Source organism: Marmota marmota, unplaced genomic scaffold, assembly GCF_001458135.2.
Source record: "Marmota marmota marmota unplaced genomic scaffold, marMar, whole genome shotgun sequence".
Taxonomy (NCBI): Eukaryota; Metazoa; Chordata; class Mammalia; order Rodentia; family Sciuridae; genus Marmota; species Marmota marmota.
In genome coordinates, this window is record NW_025999853.1 from 9597026 (window position 1) to 9614574 (window position 17549).

Genomic DNA, 17549 nt, shown 5'->3' on the forward strand with positions numbered 1-17549 from the left:
CACTGGCAGTTTGGGGCTCAGCTCTAACATGACAGCTCTGCAAGTAATGGAAGGTGAAATGTCTTCTATGGCACAGCAGTGGAAGAAAAAAAAAAAAGAGGCTGTCAAAGCGAACGAAGTCCCATGTTCTCCCAATGTTCTCCCAAGCCTCACCAACAGGAAGCAAGCCCACCCATCCGCTCCTTCTTGCCTAGAAGGACAGGGAATCTGGGCATACTCACAGAGGATATTTTCTGACCTTGCTCAGAGGATCCAAAAGTCTCTGTGGTTAAGCTCTTCTGCTCCTCACCCCAGATCTGACGCTATCTTTCAGATACCCACTAGTTCAGGAGAAAGCAAGCTGTTCACAAATCTCCACTTCCACTCCAGCTAGAACCAAACCTTGTCTGCTTCCAGATGCCTATGGCGCTGCAACCATGGTCCTCAGGAGAGGAATTATAAACCAGAAAACGAAGGTGAAAGGGGAATGCTTCAAGTTTACAGGTTGCTGTCTTAGCTTTATCCTAATTCCTCATAATTCCTGCCTTATTTAAGCTATAATAAGAAGCAAATAAATTTTCAGAATCATTTGGAATAGTCTAATATATAAGTTTAAAGGCACTTAAGCATAAATTAGTGTTATATTTAGTACATTTTTGAGAAATACATCTGTCCATTTTTTCCTCACTAGAAATTTCCTTAGAGCAAGCATAGATATCAAAGACCAAACTATTAATGTTTCAGAGTTTAAATATAGAAAATTTCTTCATGCACTACATTTTAGCAGTTTCAATTTTCATTCCTGGTGTCCTTCAAGGGAGATATGTTACTATTTGGAGACCACCTCCCTCACAGACAACCCAAATGTGCACCTTATATATCTCATACTACAGGTTAATACACTCAAATGAGAAAGCTTTTTAGAGAACTCAGACAGGGGCAAGGCACAGGATGAAAACAATGTGCCTAAAATCCTCAGTTAGATCACACTAGTGCTGGTTGATCTTCTTTCTTGTTTCTACAACTCAATGCTTATATATGATTAGCCTCTCAAAAAGAACGATGTTAAAAGTAGCAAAAAATCATCTCAACAAGCAAGCAAAAAAAGTACAACTAGGGGAGAATTTACTAAGTGAACTATCTCCACTTTCAAGTACCCTTACCACACTGTGGATGTGCATGTGTGGGATGAACATGCACGTTTGGGCAACACATTTTGAGGAAGTTACAAGCAAAGGCCTCCATGGAGCCCAGTGAGGCAAAGACTACAAACTGCCAACTCTCCAACTCCGTGATCTGTTTTATCCTTGAATGTTACTACCCAGAATAATGACTATCTTCTCCACCCTCCCTCAGCTTGGAGTGCCCATGTGACTAACCAAAATGGAAGCAAAAGAGCTATGTCTCCCTAAAAGGAGATTACTGTTCCCTCTTACTACTTCCTGTAGCAAAGAATGCTGATACAATGTCTGGAGCTTCAATGGTCATCCTGAACCATGAGGTAGGTGGTCTTGAGGACAGAGGCCAAGAATTAAGATGGAACATGAGATGGGGAAAGCAGCATGACAGGAAAAGCCTGGATCTCTGATAACCATGAACTATCACATCAGTCCTAGTTACATATATTTCAACATCTTTTAGGAGTGAAATAAGCTTCCATTTTTTTCTAACTCACTTTTTTAGTAGAAGTTTCCATTATAAACAGCTAAAACAATATTACCATATGGAAATATTTACAAAGTATCAAATTATCTTATAAAATATAGTAAACATCTTTTTCTAATTCCAGCTACACTTATTTAGCTATTACTACTATTTAACCACTGCTTTATAGCATTCAGTAAATCTTAAAGAGCACCTTCAATGCTTTTAAAAAATTAGATACAGATGAACATATTCTAAAAAAGGATTCATAAATTCTAATGTAAACAAAACCAAACTGTAAGGGATGCTACTGTATTTAATTTTTTAATTTATATCCTATTAAAAAATAACTATGGTTGTACAAAAAAAGAAGTCTATATCTCACACATATTGTCCCATACTATTCTCATAAGATAAATGACACTCCCATCACAAAATAAAATATTAATTAATCCATAAGAGAAAAACCATAATAGTCATTCATATAACATATACTGAATAACAGATGCACATTCAACCAAGAAAAAATACATTTTAAGAAAAGCAATCCTTGACATAATTAAAAAAAAAAACAAAAAAAAAAACAGGCATTTGGTACTGATTTGTTACAATATTTTTTGATCTAATAAAAAACTGTTTTAGCAACCAAATAATAACACAAGTGTAACAAAATTTACCACCCAAATATTTCTTTCAAATAATAACTAGCTTTCAGGTACCTAAATTTTCCATTCTTAACATGATCACCAAAGCAAAAACATTATCAAATTACTAGAGCTTTTGTTTTTCTCCGAGCATGTTACTAACCAGAACAAAGACTATATTCTCTGCCTTCTTTCAGAACCTTCCTCAAATTACTATAACTGTGTAACTATGATTTAATGGTGCATGTTTGTAATCTCAGCTACTCCAGGCAGGAGGACTGCAAGTTCAAAGCCAGCCTCAGCAACTTAGCAAGACCCTGAATAACTCAGTGGGACACTGTGTCAAAATAAAAAAATAAAAAGGGCTTGGGATGTAGGTTGGTGGTAACACCCTTGGGATTCAATCCCCAATACCAATAAATAAATACATATGTACATATACATATATAAAAGTAGTCTAGCTGAAATTTAGTTCTATTAAAATAGGATTATTTTAAAAAATACTTACGGGGGATATCATGTCATTATTTTCACAATTAGAAGTCAAAATCCTACATTTTTTATAAATGTCGATCAGATCTACCATATTACTATTCGTCAAAAAATCATCGTAAGTCTTCTTAATGTCCTCATAATGGTCAACCACTTCCATATCTTCAATGGGTAAGTTTAATTTCTCATGTAGTAAGAATTTCCATGTCATTAAAACATCACTGAGAGAGACTGTAAATTCTTCATAGTGCTGAAAGAGATGATGCCAAGAGAAAAAAAGGATAAAGTTGGGTGCCAATATATTCATTAACTTATAATTGAGATGGGAAATGCACATAAAATTTTGATGAGGCAAAACTTGCACACGACAAAACTGGCAAACAGAGTCATAGACTTATTTCCTAAATTTCACTGGATTTCTTCTACTCAGGGTCAAAGGAGGAGTGGGCAGTGATCAGTCCTTAAGTACTACTGACTGGGAAAACATTTGTTTCTGTAATCTTTACTTCCTTTTAATTTATGAGTTTTTGCTGTTTTGTTTTGTTTTACAGTCCTGGGAATTGAACTCAGGACCTCACATGTTAGGCAAGCCCTCTACCACTGAGCAACATGGATCTGCAGCCTTACCTAATATATCTTTAATCTTTTATTAAAAATTGCTAACGTCATAATGATTCCTACACAACACAATGTTTCAATGTCTTGAAAATATGGTCTTAGGAGTTTTTTCAAAATGATATTTCATTCCATTAGTGTTGGAGGGTAAACAAAATATCAGCGCTAAAACCTAGGGCTTGAAAATAATTTTGATTCTTCCCTGTTTATAGACACACTAAACTTTAACAAATAAGCGTTAAAAAGCAAAAGTCAGGTTTTTTTCTATAGGTTCTCAGATGTTTCTAATCAGGCAAAATATTCTTTTGCTTTCTCTATTTTGACTTTCTAATTTTCCCGAATGAAATAAAACAGATTGTAATCTGGCTACAGTGACTTATAGTTGCTTAGAGACACATTAATGTTACCAACATATTTGTGTGTCAGTATTTTATTTAACAACAAAAATTTATTTAAAGTCTCTTAGTCAATATCTACATGATAAATTCTCTCACTGAACATGCTGAAGGTTTTGGGTTTTAGGGACTGCATGCATTCTTTTCCCACATTAATACTCTACATACTAATAACACTGACGACTAAAAAATGCCAGCTTTCATTCAGTAAAAATTTGTTTCTTTCCAACGTAGCATGAGTAACAAATATGTTTCAGTATTCATATGTGGTTTTGTAAAATGTAATATGTGCTACCTTCAATTGTTATGTTCCCTTAATATATTAGTAGTTTCTGCCAATACCAAGCCCTTTCCACTAAACCCATTTGAAGATGGGAGGATAATTAAGAACTGCATAATTCACTGAAACTAAATTGTTAACACCATCTTTATACGATGAAGAATAATAAAAAGAAATCAACACACCCAACCCACATTTTCTATATATTTGATGCATTGAAATCTTTATCTTCATATCTTTTTTGATAATCAGTCACATTTGCTACTTACTATCCAAATTTATGACAAGGTGTCCAAAGCTGTCTTAAAATAATTAACTCTACTTTTCCATCTGGAGACGACTAAGAAAATCATCCTGTTGTTCTTAGGATAGGGACCTATTATACCAGGAATATGAAAATTCACTATTGTGTATGAAGCTAGTTCAATGAACAACCAAAACAAATCAGTAATTCTCAAACCCAAACATAAGACAGATTTGTAATTTCCCAGCACTGCATCAAAAATTGGTTACTTAAATTCCCAATTCCAGAAAGCTTACAGTCCAGAAGATTTCCAAGTGGTATTAAATTAAATAAATCCAGATATTTAGAGTTTCAAAACTCACTTATTTTATCTCAAAAATTTCTAAAACTGTTGTTGGTATGACACTCTTCATGTTTAAAATCAATTAATATTTTTGCCTAATGTAAATGTACAATTTATTCACACTCTGTTGAATACAACCAGTTAAAATAAAACCATGAAAGCTCCGATCTTGTGAGAAAAGGTTTTGACTAGATTAACAGTGTTTATACTGGGACGGTAAAAACATTTTAAATCCAAATAAAAATGCACTCCAGGTATCAGTTTTCATGATCAGGTGCCCACCATGACAGCATATTCTATTTTTCAAACCAGTAACAACTGATTGAGAGAGTCTGTGGTCAAATCAGAAAATGTTTTGGTAGGAGAACACGCCAGCTGGCTAATATATGAAGGAAGTTCAAAATGTTCGATTCTTTAATTCTCTGATGGACCTAAGGATTGTATTTCATAAGAATCAAATGAGCAAAGCAAGAGTTACACATTTTTCAGAGCACTTGTACTCTGATTATATATTATATCAGTTACTTTATAATAATTCAAAATTGTAAATAAAATTTACATTTTTGAATTATGAAACTTTTGTTCTTAGTATGAAAGATAGCAGGTCTACTAAAGAGCATTAATTAATTGTGTGACCTTGGTTATTGACCTTGCTTGCTAGTAAAAAGCATTAAACCATAGTATGACCAGTTTCCTTGGTTAAAAAATGAGATTGTACAAATGAAATAATACCTGATAAATGGTAGAATAAAAAATGTCAATTTCCTTTCTCTTTTCCTACTCTAAGTAAAATAATTGTTGGGAGAAGGGTGGTACATAAATGCAATAAAATTTTAAAACTTCTTTCTTCTCGTTTCTTGGGTCACTATTAGGTCATTTTCAAATGTGACAAGTCTACCATAGATGCTGAGATTGCTTTCCATGAAGTAATAAAACTGATACCTTTGTCTATTGCACAAAATGAAACATTTGAAACCTTCTTAGTAAGAGCATATAAGGTGAAAAATATTCTATATAACGTAATTGCCAGACAGATTCAAACTACGAAATCATTTCCAAAGAAAGAAAAGACCACAATACTATTTGCCAACTAATGAAGTTATATAAATTCATTCCTCAATGAATCTATAGGTTACCTTTTTAGCAACATAAAGCTTTTGGAGTCATGAGTCAAGCCAAAAAAATTCCCCCTCAAAAAGAATGTGAAAAATATAAAACCCAAAGATTATTGTAACATACTTTTTCTTCCATTTAAGCGGTTAATAAAACAAGCATGACATGACAGACTAACAATTCTACTAGGTATTCAAGAGTTTAGTTGTAATAAAATTCAGTTGTAAGGACTACACTATAGGACTCATGCTTTCAAACTTAAGAGAACTTAAGTAAAAAGAATTCAAAGGATAAAACATATAGGTAAAGGATATATATATAACCCACTTTACCCTACTATTACCATACGGTATTATGTAGGGGCGTGTGTGTTGCTTTATACTGCTGAGTGCTCGGAACTCTGAGCACAGTTGAGGGTGCCTGCGCTGATGTGTCCATAGAGCTAAATAAAACTGAACTGCAAAACAACACCACTGCATACACAATTGTGAACTGTGAAAAGTTCAGTCACGACTCACCTCTCCTCTTCCCCACCTAGAATCTGAACTTTCACAGTGAATTAAGTGAATTGGCAAGCAGCAAATTAGCAAGCAGAAAAAGACACTGAACTACTGCTTACATACACACGCCCTGAATAAACACTGTCTTTGGTTGAATATTTCAATATTATCAAGATTTTTATTATGACATCTAAACGTCTTCAGAGTATATTTTACTTAGCTTGTTGATAAAATATGTTCATCCTTTTAAAATGAGAGGATTTGAATATGTTCTGATTCCAGAAAAACAGCCTTCAATCATATATAATACTGATACTTCATCACCTTAATGTCTCTATTTTCTAGTAAATGGCCACCAAGGTTTAACTCCTGCTATACTGTTCTATTTATATAATATCTTCAGAATCTCTTACTTACCTTGGTGTCATTTCTTCAGATTATTAAAGACAGACACTTTAATTTTAAATTGGGAGTCAAATTGGCAAGACTTGGATATGGGTTGCAATGGGGAACAAAGGAAAGGGACTATGGGATAACCCTTGGGTGTTGGGTATCTTTCAGTGACCAGTGAACAATGGTATCTACTATTAAGAATAAGAATATGAATGGGAAGACAATTTAAAGAAACAAATGAAGTGCACTAGTTTTAGGAATTGATGTGGAGATGGTAATGGAGCAGCAAAGGAGCACTTGATCATACCAGACTAAGAACCAACAGATTTCCAATATAAATGCTGGTGAAATGCATTCAATTCAAGTAGATCAAATGAAGGCCACTGGAAGCTACTCAGGGAATAAAGATATGGCACTATAAATTATGCTGCTCTGGAATATTGAAAACTTGGGCTAAAAGCACTAATAAAGAGCAGATGCAAGAAGATCACTCTCAACTTCCCAATGTTTCTTACAGCAGATTAAATCACCATGTTAAAAAGTCCTCTCTATTCCAGAAGGAAAGTAACATTCTTACCATCAAGCACAGGAAGTTGAGGCCAAGAGAAATCTGAACAGGTCTCTTTAAATAACCCCACCTTCCTAGCCTCTTCTCTATCCAATTAACTACCTGGCTCAATCTCTTTGCCATGTCACATTTTCATTTTATTAGTCTCTGTCAAATTCCACACATAAATGTTCAACTTAAACTTTCTTTTGGGTTTTCATTTCCTTATGAAGACTCCCATGTCACATTAAGACTTGTATTAAATAAATCTGTGTGCACTTACCCTATTGATCTGTCTTCTGCCAATTTAATTCTTAGGTCCAGTGGAAAAACTCTAGAAGGGCAGAGGTAAAATTTTGCCTCCACAAAACATGAACAAAGTGTAAAACAAGGAAAGTATATAAAATATGTTCAGAATCTTTCAAACAATACAAAGATAAACCAACTTAATGGTGTCATAAGCCAAAGATATGAACAGAGAATTTAAGAAAAGTCCTAGTCTCATAAAGTAAGTTTGGAAGTATGTTTTCTACAGTGTTCTGGAAGAGATGGAGAAGGGTTGAAATTAGTTCTTTCAATGTTTGGGAGTATTCACAGTGAAGCCATGAGGTTTGGGGCCTTTCTTTAATGGGAGACTTTTTATTACAGGATTCAATCTTCATGTCATTTGGTCTGTTCAGATTTTCTATTTCATCATGATTCAGCATATATCAAGGCATCTGAGTATTTCTTCTAGGTTACACAGTTGTATATTGTTCATATTAGTCTGTTCAGGGCTTGGAATGATCATTTATACTTCTGTATTATCACTTGTAAGGTCTCCTCTTTCATTTATGATTTCTTTTATTCTTAGTCTAGCTAAATGTTTGTTGATTTTATCTTTTTAAAAAGCCAAACTCTTAAGTTTCATTGATCTTTTCTGTTGTTTTTCTAGTCTTTATCTCAAGTATTTCTGCTCCATTCTTTATTATTTCCTTCCTTTTGCTAACTTTGGGCTTAGTTTGTTCTTCATTGTCTAGTTATTTGAGGTACATTAGGCTGTCTATTTGAGATATTTTCTTTTTTGATGTAAATATTTATTGCTATAAACTTCCCACTTAGAACTACTTTGGCTCCTTCCCAGAATTTTTTTGTTATGTTTCCATTTTTGTTTGTTGGAAGATATTTTAAAACTTCCCTTGTAATTTCTTTGACCCTGTGGTTGTTCAGTTTATTTTTTTCATTCCAATGGTTTGTGAATTTTCCAAAATTCTATTATTGATTTCTAGTTTTATACCATTGTGATCAGAAAACATACTTGATGTTTCAATCTTAGATTTATTAAGACTATTTGTAGCCTAACACAGGAACTATCCTGGATAATGTTCCATGGGTACTTAAAAACTTTTCCAAAAAATTAAATAAGAGGAATACTTCCAAATGCACATTAAGAGTCCTGATATGAAAGCCAGAAAGAGATATGATGAGAAAAGAAAACTGCAGGCAAATATCTTCCTGATGAACAATAGATGCAAAAAAACCTCAACCAAATACTAATAAACCAAATTCAACAGCATGTTAAAAGGATCATTTGCCATGGACAAGTGGGATTTATCTGAATGATGTAAGGATGTTTCAACACATGCAAATCTATAAACATGATACACCTGATTAACAGAATGAAGGACAAAAATGATATGGTCATCTCAAGATTTTTAAAAAAAAAATCATTTGACAAAACAAAACAGCCTGTCATGATAAAAAACTCTGAATAAATTAAGTCTAGAAGAATATATATGAACACATTTAAGATCATATATGACAACCCCACAGTTAACATCATACTCAATCATGAAAAAGTATCTTTCCTTCTAAGATCAGGAATAAGATAAGGATGCTCATTTGCACCACTTCTATTCATTGTGGAACTATAAATCCCAGCTGGAGCCATTTGGCAAGAGAAAAATAAAAGGCATTCAAATTACAAAGGAAAATGTTAAATTGTCTCTGTTTGGAGATGACATAATCTAATATACAGAAAACCCTGAAGACTCCACAAAAAAATTGTCAGAATTAATAAATGAATTCAGTAAGGTGGAAGAATACAAAATAAAAAAAAAGTACAGAAATCTGTAATGTTTCTATACTAACAGTGCACTATCCAAAAATAAAGAAAATAGCTACAAAAATAATAAAAATACTTAGAAGTTAATTTATTAAATATCTGTTCATTGAAACTATAAAATGTTGATAAAAGAAACTGAAGACAGAAATAAATGGAAAATAATCCCATGTCCATGAATTAGAATATTGTTAAAAATGTGCACACTACCCAAATTGACCTACACATTCAATGCAATCCCTATCAAATTCTAATGGCATTTTTCACAAAAACAGAGAAAATATTAAAATGTATATATATATAACTACAAAAGACTCTGAATAGCCAAAGCAATCTTAAGCAAAAAGAACAAACTGGAGGCATCATACTATCTAATTTCAAAATTTACTACAAAAGTATAGTAATCAAAACAATATGGTATTGGTTTAAAAACAGTCACATGATAATGCAAGAGAATAGAGCAAGCACCCAGAAATAAATCCACACATTTATAGTCAATTGCCTTTCAGCAATGATGCCAAGAACACATGACAGGGAAAGAATGAATAAACAGTGTTGGGAAAATTAAATATTCACATGCAGAAAACTAAAACAGACCTTCATCTCAGATCATTTTAAAAAATCAACTCAAAATGGGTTGAAGATTTACATGTAAGACCTGAAATGTAAAACAACTAGGAAAAAACACAGGGAAAAGCTCCATCACCTGGTGTGGGCAATGACTTTTTTTGTAAGAACCTAAACATACAAGCAACAAAAGCAAAAATAGGCAAATGAGACTACTTCAAACTAAAAAACTTCTGCAGGGATAATATAACAAAAGAGTTTAAAAAAAAAAAAAAAAACAGAATGGAAGAAACTGTTTGCAAAACAAACATTAATAATGAGTTAATATCTAAAACACATAAGGAACTCAAACAATTCAATATTATAAAACATAATTCCATTAAAAATAATTAAAGAATTTGAATAGACATTTTTCAAAAGAAGATATATAAATGTCCAAGAAAAATCAAAATATGCTCTGAATGAGTAAATTATTAGAGAATTGCGAATTAAACACACAATGAGGTATCACCTCACACTATCAGAATGGCTACTATTAAAAAGATGACATATAAAAAGTGTTTGAGAAGATGTAGACAAAGGGGAACCCTCAGGCTCTGTTGCTCAGAGTGTAAATTAGTACTGTCATTATGGAAAATAGTATGGAGGTTCCTCAAAATATTAAAATTAGAACTACCATATGATCTAGCAATCCCTTCATTGGGTGTGTATCCAAAGGAACTGAATTCAGTTTGTAAAACAGGTAACTGCACTCTTGTGTTCCCTTGAAACATTACCCACAATAGCTAAAGTATGAAATCAATTTAAATGTCCATCAATGGATGAATAGAAAAAGAAAATTTTGTGTATATTCACAATAGAATACCATCAATCTTTCAAAAGATGGAATTTCTGTCATTTGTGACAACAGGTTGAATCTGGAGGATACTATCCTAATGAAGTAAACTAAGCACAGAAAGACAAATTCTGCAAAGATTCACTTACTTACGGAATGTAACAAACTTGAACTTATAGAAGTAGAGAGTAGAATGAGAGTTAGCCGGAGCCAGATGGGAACTGAATTAGGGAGATATTGGTCAAAGGATACAAAATTTCAGTTAGATAGGAAGAATAAGCCTAAGAGATCAACTGTATAACATGCTGACTGAGAATACTTTGTATCCTTGAAAATTAATAAAATAACAGATTTTAAGTGTTATCACAAAAATTATAAGCCTGTATGGTAATATGTATGATAATTGGCTCTATTTAATCATTTCATAATGTATATATCTTTTAAAACAATATATTATTCAGGATAAATATATATGATTTTTGTCTATTAAAAAATTTTTAAGGGCTAGAGTTGTAGCACAGTGGTAGAGCGCTTGCCTAGCATGTGTGAGGCACTGGATTCAATCCTCAGCACCACATAAAAATAAGTAAAATAAAGGTCCATCAACAACTAAAAAAAATTTTTTTAATTTTTTTTAATTGAGATATGCTTAAGGCCTATCAAAAGGCTAAAAATGGACTGTGAACCAAGACTGACTCCCAGAGCCCTTATTCTTAACTATAACACCATGCTACCTGTTTTATTAGCAATATATATATATTTTTCCAAACCAATAAATGTATGTCTACCCAAGCTTTTTAATGATTGCACAGCATTCCATTAATGGTTTACAAATCTACATAAAAAGAACCTACAAACAATGTACATTTAGATTATTTCTAGTTTATTTCATTATTAAAAATTATTATGCTATGAAATACATCCTTCCTCTAAAACCTTCCCTTCCTTTCTCCAAAATCTACCTAAAATCAAGAAGTTTTTCCTTAACTGCTCTAGCCTACATTATTCCTTCTCGCCTATGAACACCTCCGGCCCCTTAGTTTGGCCCAAGCTGTCTATAAAAAAATCATTTAAGGGAGATTTTAAAAGGCAGTTTTCCAGCGCTTCAATGCAGATTAGGATAATCTGAATTTCTAGGATTAGAGCACAAAAGGTCAGTATTGTTTGAAAGTCTTCACAAATTATTAGTCTTTACAATCTGTTTTTGGAATAATTAATCCATACCACAGAGTTTGAAACTATAATTATGTTTAAATAAAAAGTATATGTGTCATCTAGAACTTCTTTTAGGGAACCAAGGAACACTTATTAAACAGGAATAAATTTAACCATAATAATCATAATAGTTGCATGTTTATCTGAAGACCTCCCATGAAATATTAAATGTGCATGTCCTATGTCAAATTGTACATATGAAGGTCTCAATTTTGAAACAAATTATTTCAAAAGCAATTGAAATATTTTGACACAGATATGCAGCAGCATTTTTAATATATGATACCATCATAGAAGGGGCAAACGTTTCAAAGAAATTGATGGACATAAGCTTAAGTTTATTCAGATAGGCAGCAACTGGGCTGGGGTTGTAGCTCAGTGGTAGAGCACTTGCCTAGCACATGTGAAAAACTGGTTTCTATCTATCCTCAGCACCACATAAAAGTAAATAAATAGAGGTATTGTGTCTATGACTAAAATATGTGTGTGTGTGTGTGTGTGTATATATATATATATATTTTTTTTTTTTAAATGGGCAGCAAATAAAAAGCCTTATTTTTATTTAGAAAAAAATAGAAGAGTAAACCTAAATATAGTTTACTAACCTGTTTATTGTTCTCTGCCATGGAAAGCTGCAATGCCAAGAGCATGGAGTCTGCGCCACACAGAGTAGTTCTTTCAGAATCACAAAGAACATGCCAGTTCCTTCTAAATGCTTTAATCATGTCCAAGACAGACTTCTGATTAAGCACAGCCATTCCCTTAAAGTAGGACAGAATACAATGTTAAAGTGCTTTATTTTAATTGGAAATTAACATTTAACATGTGTAAGCAAGCACAATTAGAAGGGGGGGGGTAGTAAATGAGAGATTATTTCATATTTACCAAGATTGTTGTTAATTAAATTCAGGAAAACAGAATAATACAATTTCTGCTCAATCATATTTTCCTCTACTTTAGTTTTCTTAAGCCAAATCTTTTGAAATAACAAAATTCAACCTTCAATTCTGAAAATTCACAAAAAAAACATGAATTCTGCAGACTTATAATTAAAGACGCAGACATAACTAATTAAAGCTGTATTTTTAAAATATTTATTTTGAGATAGATGGTAGTTTAAGGGGAAGGGGAGCCAGTTTCCTCCCATCTTTATATTGTTCCAAAAGTGGTGGTCTATTTTTTCAACCCTTTGAATCTGGGTCAGTCTTGTGACTTAATTTTACCAATAGCATGTGATGAGAATGACATATGGGAATTCAAAGACAAGGCCTTAGGAAGTACAGAAGAGTTAATGCATCAAGAATGACTGCTAACATTGGCAGCTAGATTCTGGGAACTTAGATTTCAGGAGGGTTTCCAATAAAAGTAGTTCACTGTGCTAAACTATTTGTACAAATAATATAGTTTATGCCGAACATTTGGTCTCCTTCTGAGTCTGGAATTCAGACAGAGCACACCTATGTGCTCAGCCCCCAATTAAAAAACAAAACAACAAAACAATAACAACAAAAAAAACCTGGCACTAAGTCTCTAATAAGTCTTCCCCAGTAGACACATTTCATGTGTGTTGTCACCTGTTTCTGGTTGATTCCTGTGTGACTCTACGAGAAGAGGACCTTTAGAAGCTTATACCTGGTCTCCCTGGACTTTGCCCCATATTCCTTTTTCCTTTGCACTGTTGTTTTGTATCCTTTTGCTGTAATAAATTATATCCATGACTACGACTATATGCTGAGTACTCCAAATCCTCCTAACAAATCATCCATTCTGGGTCTTGAGGACCTCCCTACACAAGGCCTTCAACTCTCACTATATTGTGGCCCTGAGACTGCTGTATTAAAAAGTTCATGCTAGCCTCCTGAAATGGACACATGAAAGAGAACCACAGCACTCCATGTGAAACTTACACCAACTCACAGGTGAATGAGGGAGGTGTCCTTACACTACCTAGCCTCAGTCAACCTGCCAGATGAATGTCAGCAACATGAGTGATCTCAGGCAAGACCAGCAGGAGAATGACCTAGCTGAGTATAGTATCAAACTGCTGACCTACAGAACCATTAAAAAAAAGGTTGTTATTTTACAGTCACAAATTTTGAGGTGGTATGTTGCCACAGCAATAGACAACCAATGAAAGAGCTAACATTTAGGAATTATGTGGTGTCAGATACTTTTCAAAAGTTTAATATTGATTACCCCACTCAACTCCTAAAAGTACCATATCAAGGTAAAGCCTATTATTATCCTCATTTCACACCTGAAGAAAATAATGCACGTCACTCAGCTAGTAAATGGTCAAACAGGCATAAATATAGATTTCTAAGTCTATAAGCTGGACTCTTAAATCACTATATTTCATAACTTCTTCTCATGCTGACAAAAGCCCTTCAAAATAACCTGATGTCGTGCCAATGTTTTATATACACAAGGCAGCAAGTTTACAAATATGCCTGCTAAGTTTTTTTCCCATTTTCTTTTAACTACCCAAGTCTCCAACACAATCTTCACATGTGGTATTTTCCATACACATCCTATTTACTGACTCCTCTGTTATCCTTTTGTTCTTATGAAGCATAAACAGAATCCCAGATGTTTACTAGGTACCTAAGGCTTGTACAATGAAGAAAAAGGGCATATGCCATCTGCAAAATAATAATTTAAATTACAGACATAATCTGTGATACTATTTAAAAACACAGGTAGCAGACCACACTTAGCTAAGTTATATTTCTATTCAAAATATCACCTCCATCTCTTAAAAAGAAGAATATGAAGAAGTAAGTAAAGCATCAGCAGCAGTGATATTATCAGTTTACTTGAAATAAAATTTCAGCAGATTCCTTACTGGTATTTTTTTTAAAGATACTATGAGTTGAGATTCCTGTAAGTGAAAACTCATCTAGAATTAGATCATTCTGAATCCTGGCTCCACCCACTTACTAGTTTTGGGATCTTGGCCAACTTATATCACTTGTCCTGCCTCAGTTTCCTTGAACTGAAAATAAAAATAGTTCCTATGTTGTAGGGTTTTGTGAGAGCAATGAGAAAATGACATAAATACACACAAAGCTTTTGGAACAGTGCCTGGCACATAAAAAAGCACATAACCTATTATCACACATTATGAGATTCTAAGTCATTTTTGCTTGTTTTTGTTTTTGGTACTGGGGATTGAAACCAGGGGAACTTTACACTGAGCTCCATTTCCAGTACTTGAACTTGCAATCTTCCTGCCTCAGCCTCTGGAACTGCTGGGATGATAGGCATGTGCCACCCTGCCTGGCTGTAGGTTATTTTGAGTTAAAATTGAAACAACATTACATCGGGCACAGTGGTATACACCTGCAATCCCAGAAACTCCTGAGGCTAAGGTAGAAGGATTGCAAGTTCAAGGCCAGCCTCCACAAATTTAGCAAGTCTCTGTCGCAAAATGAGGATAAGAGCTGGAAGCACCACTGGGCTAAATTCTCAGTTCCAAAACACCAAAAGAGAGAAGAAGGATAAGAAGAAGGGGGGAAAAACACTAATGGTGACAGAACACCAACCAAGAGTCTCATCTAGGGGTCAGCAAATTTTTTGGAGAGAACAAATAGTAAACATTTAAGACATTCAGGCCATATCATCTGTGTCATAACTACTTTACCTTATAGTATGAAAATAGTCGTGGACAAAATATAAACAAATGAGCAGAGCTGTGATCCAATAAAATTTTATTTGTGGACACTGAAATTTGTGTTTTCATATAATTTGCACATATCACAAAATATTCGTTTTTTTTCTCCCAACTATTTAAACATGTAAAGTCCACTCTTAGTTCAGAAGCCAACTGTACAAGAACAGGAAGTGCAAATGGTTTGCCAACCTCTGATCTAGTTCCTGTTCTTCTAGTAGCTCTTCCAGTGGCTGTGTGAACCTAGTTAATAAGCTTTACACCTGGCTGCCCAGTAGAGGTATCAGAACACTGAAAATCTAATTTTTCAACTTACCTTCCAGCCAGTTGTCAATGAGAGGAGTCAATGAGAGACTTTATGTGCAAGCACTTTGCAGGCTACACTGTACAAAAAGAGCCTTAGAATGTGGCCTTAGAAATAAACACTTGTTTTTAAAAAGTCTACTCCAAGGTGCACTGAAGCAAAAAAAAAAATATATATATATATATAGATATATATATATAGATATATATAGATATAGATAGATAGATAGATATAGATAGATATAGATATATATACATGAAACAGAAAATTCTCACTGGGAGGCAAAGTGAGATGGTTGATAGAAATATACTTTGGATTCAGATACAGCAGAATTCACACCCAGACCCCTTATTGGTTAGTTCTACGCTTTGGGGTATTTAAAATCTCTTATGAGCATCTGCAGAAAGGGTAAGATAATTTCTACCTAATAAAATGATTAGGCATTAATGAAAAAATTATACAACCCACTTAATGCTGAGCATTTAGTAGGTACTACTAAATAAAAATGGCAGTTGATGCTGTTATTATCAGAAGGCAGGTCCTAAATGTTCCTTGGGTGCAAATAATAACAAAGGAAGAGGGGAATTGTGGAATTGGAGTCCGCCTACATCCTAGAACTAGAATCCTGATTTCCTGCCTTTCTAATGGACTTTAAGCAAGCCTCCATGAACCTCAATCTTCCAATCTGCAGGATCCCTCGGGATCTTTCAGCTCCAGCACAAAATACTGTGAACTCTGTCCAATGCGTGCTGACCCAATAGTCTTTAGAGAAAGCCACTACACAAAACCCCAGGTGGTCACTTAGCACTGTGCTATCACCGAAACGCTCAGACAAGCCGCATTTTGAATCGTCACGCAAAGTAGGAATGGCGGCAAGGAGAAAGCGAAACTCACTTAGCTCAGAGAAGACCCCGGAGGTGCAAATCTCAGGGAGGTAAGGCCCCTCACGACTACAGATGGACCGCTGCTCAAGTAGTTGCTGGTTACATTTCAAATATCGCGGGAGGGCTCGGGAACCAATCGCTGCGCTCGCCCTTCGACCCGGAAGCAGAGGCACGCGCGCCGCTGCAGCCCGCAGCTGAGACCAGCTCCCTCCAGGTCGCTTCCCCGCCTTCTCCGGTGCGTAGCGCGCGGGCGATCCAGGGGGCCTCGCCGGTCGCTTTGGGTCCCCCCGGGCTCCAACCCTGTCCCCCAGGAGCTCTTCCCTTTGATCTCGGGCTCAGGGAGGCGGGTTGTCACGGGACACACCTGGCTCTGGGAGAGGCTTGGGAGTTATCTTGTTCCTTCCCTCTTCATCTGCCCTTCCACTCTGTGACTTGAGTGGGCAGGTCCCAGCCCTCGGGTACAGTGAAGCCCTGTGAGTGTTGGCACCAGGCTTTCAAGAGCAATAGGTGAGGTACCGAGTCTCGACCTCCAAACTCTGGCACTAGCATCTCTCTCTGCATTGGAGGACTTCTCACCTGCTGGTTACCCTTAACACGTGTCCAGTCCTGGATCCGCATTCATTAAGGTTATTAGTATATAAGCTCCCTGAGGGGTAAGACTTATCTCATTCTCAGTACAGACTCAGACACTTGTTTTTTCTTTTGTTTTTTAATTTTTTTTTAGTTGTAGATGGACACAATGCCATTATTATTATTATTATTATTATTATTATTATTAGCGTAG

The 17549-nt window shown here is 34.8% G+C and overlaps 2 protein-coding genes across 2 annotated transcripts in view; one reads left to right on the forward strand and one right to left on the reverse strand.

Annotated features, from left to right (window-relative positions):
- The window catches only part of LOC107139963 (PARP1 binding protein), a 55258-nt gene extending 38366 nt beyond the window's left edge, over positions 1 to 16892 (reverse strand). The window contains 3 exon segments of the mRNA XM_015482848.2: positions 2776 to 3009; positions 12513 to 12668; positions 16776 to 16892. Coding sequence (XP_015338334.1) covers positions 2776 to 3009; positions 12513 to 12665 — 387 coding nt within the window. The 5' untranslated portion in view covers positions 12666 to 12668; positions 16776 to 16892.
- Positions 16893 to 17011: 119 nt separating this feature from the next.
- Positions 17012 to 17549, forward strand: part of Nup37 (nucleoporin 37) — a 39820-nt gene continuing 39282 nt past the window's right edge. Inside the window, exon 1 of the mRNA XM_048803047.1 lies at positions 17012 to 17272. The gene's annotated coding sequence lies outside the window, so the exon portion shown is untranslated. The remainder of the gene's footprint in view (positions 17273 to 17549) is intronic.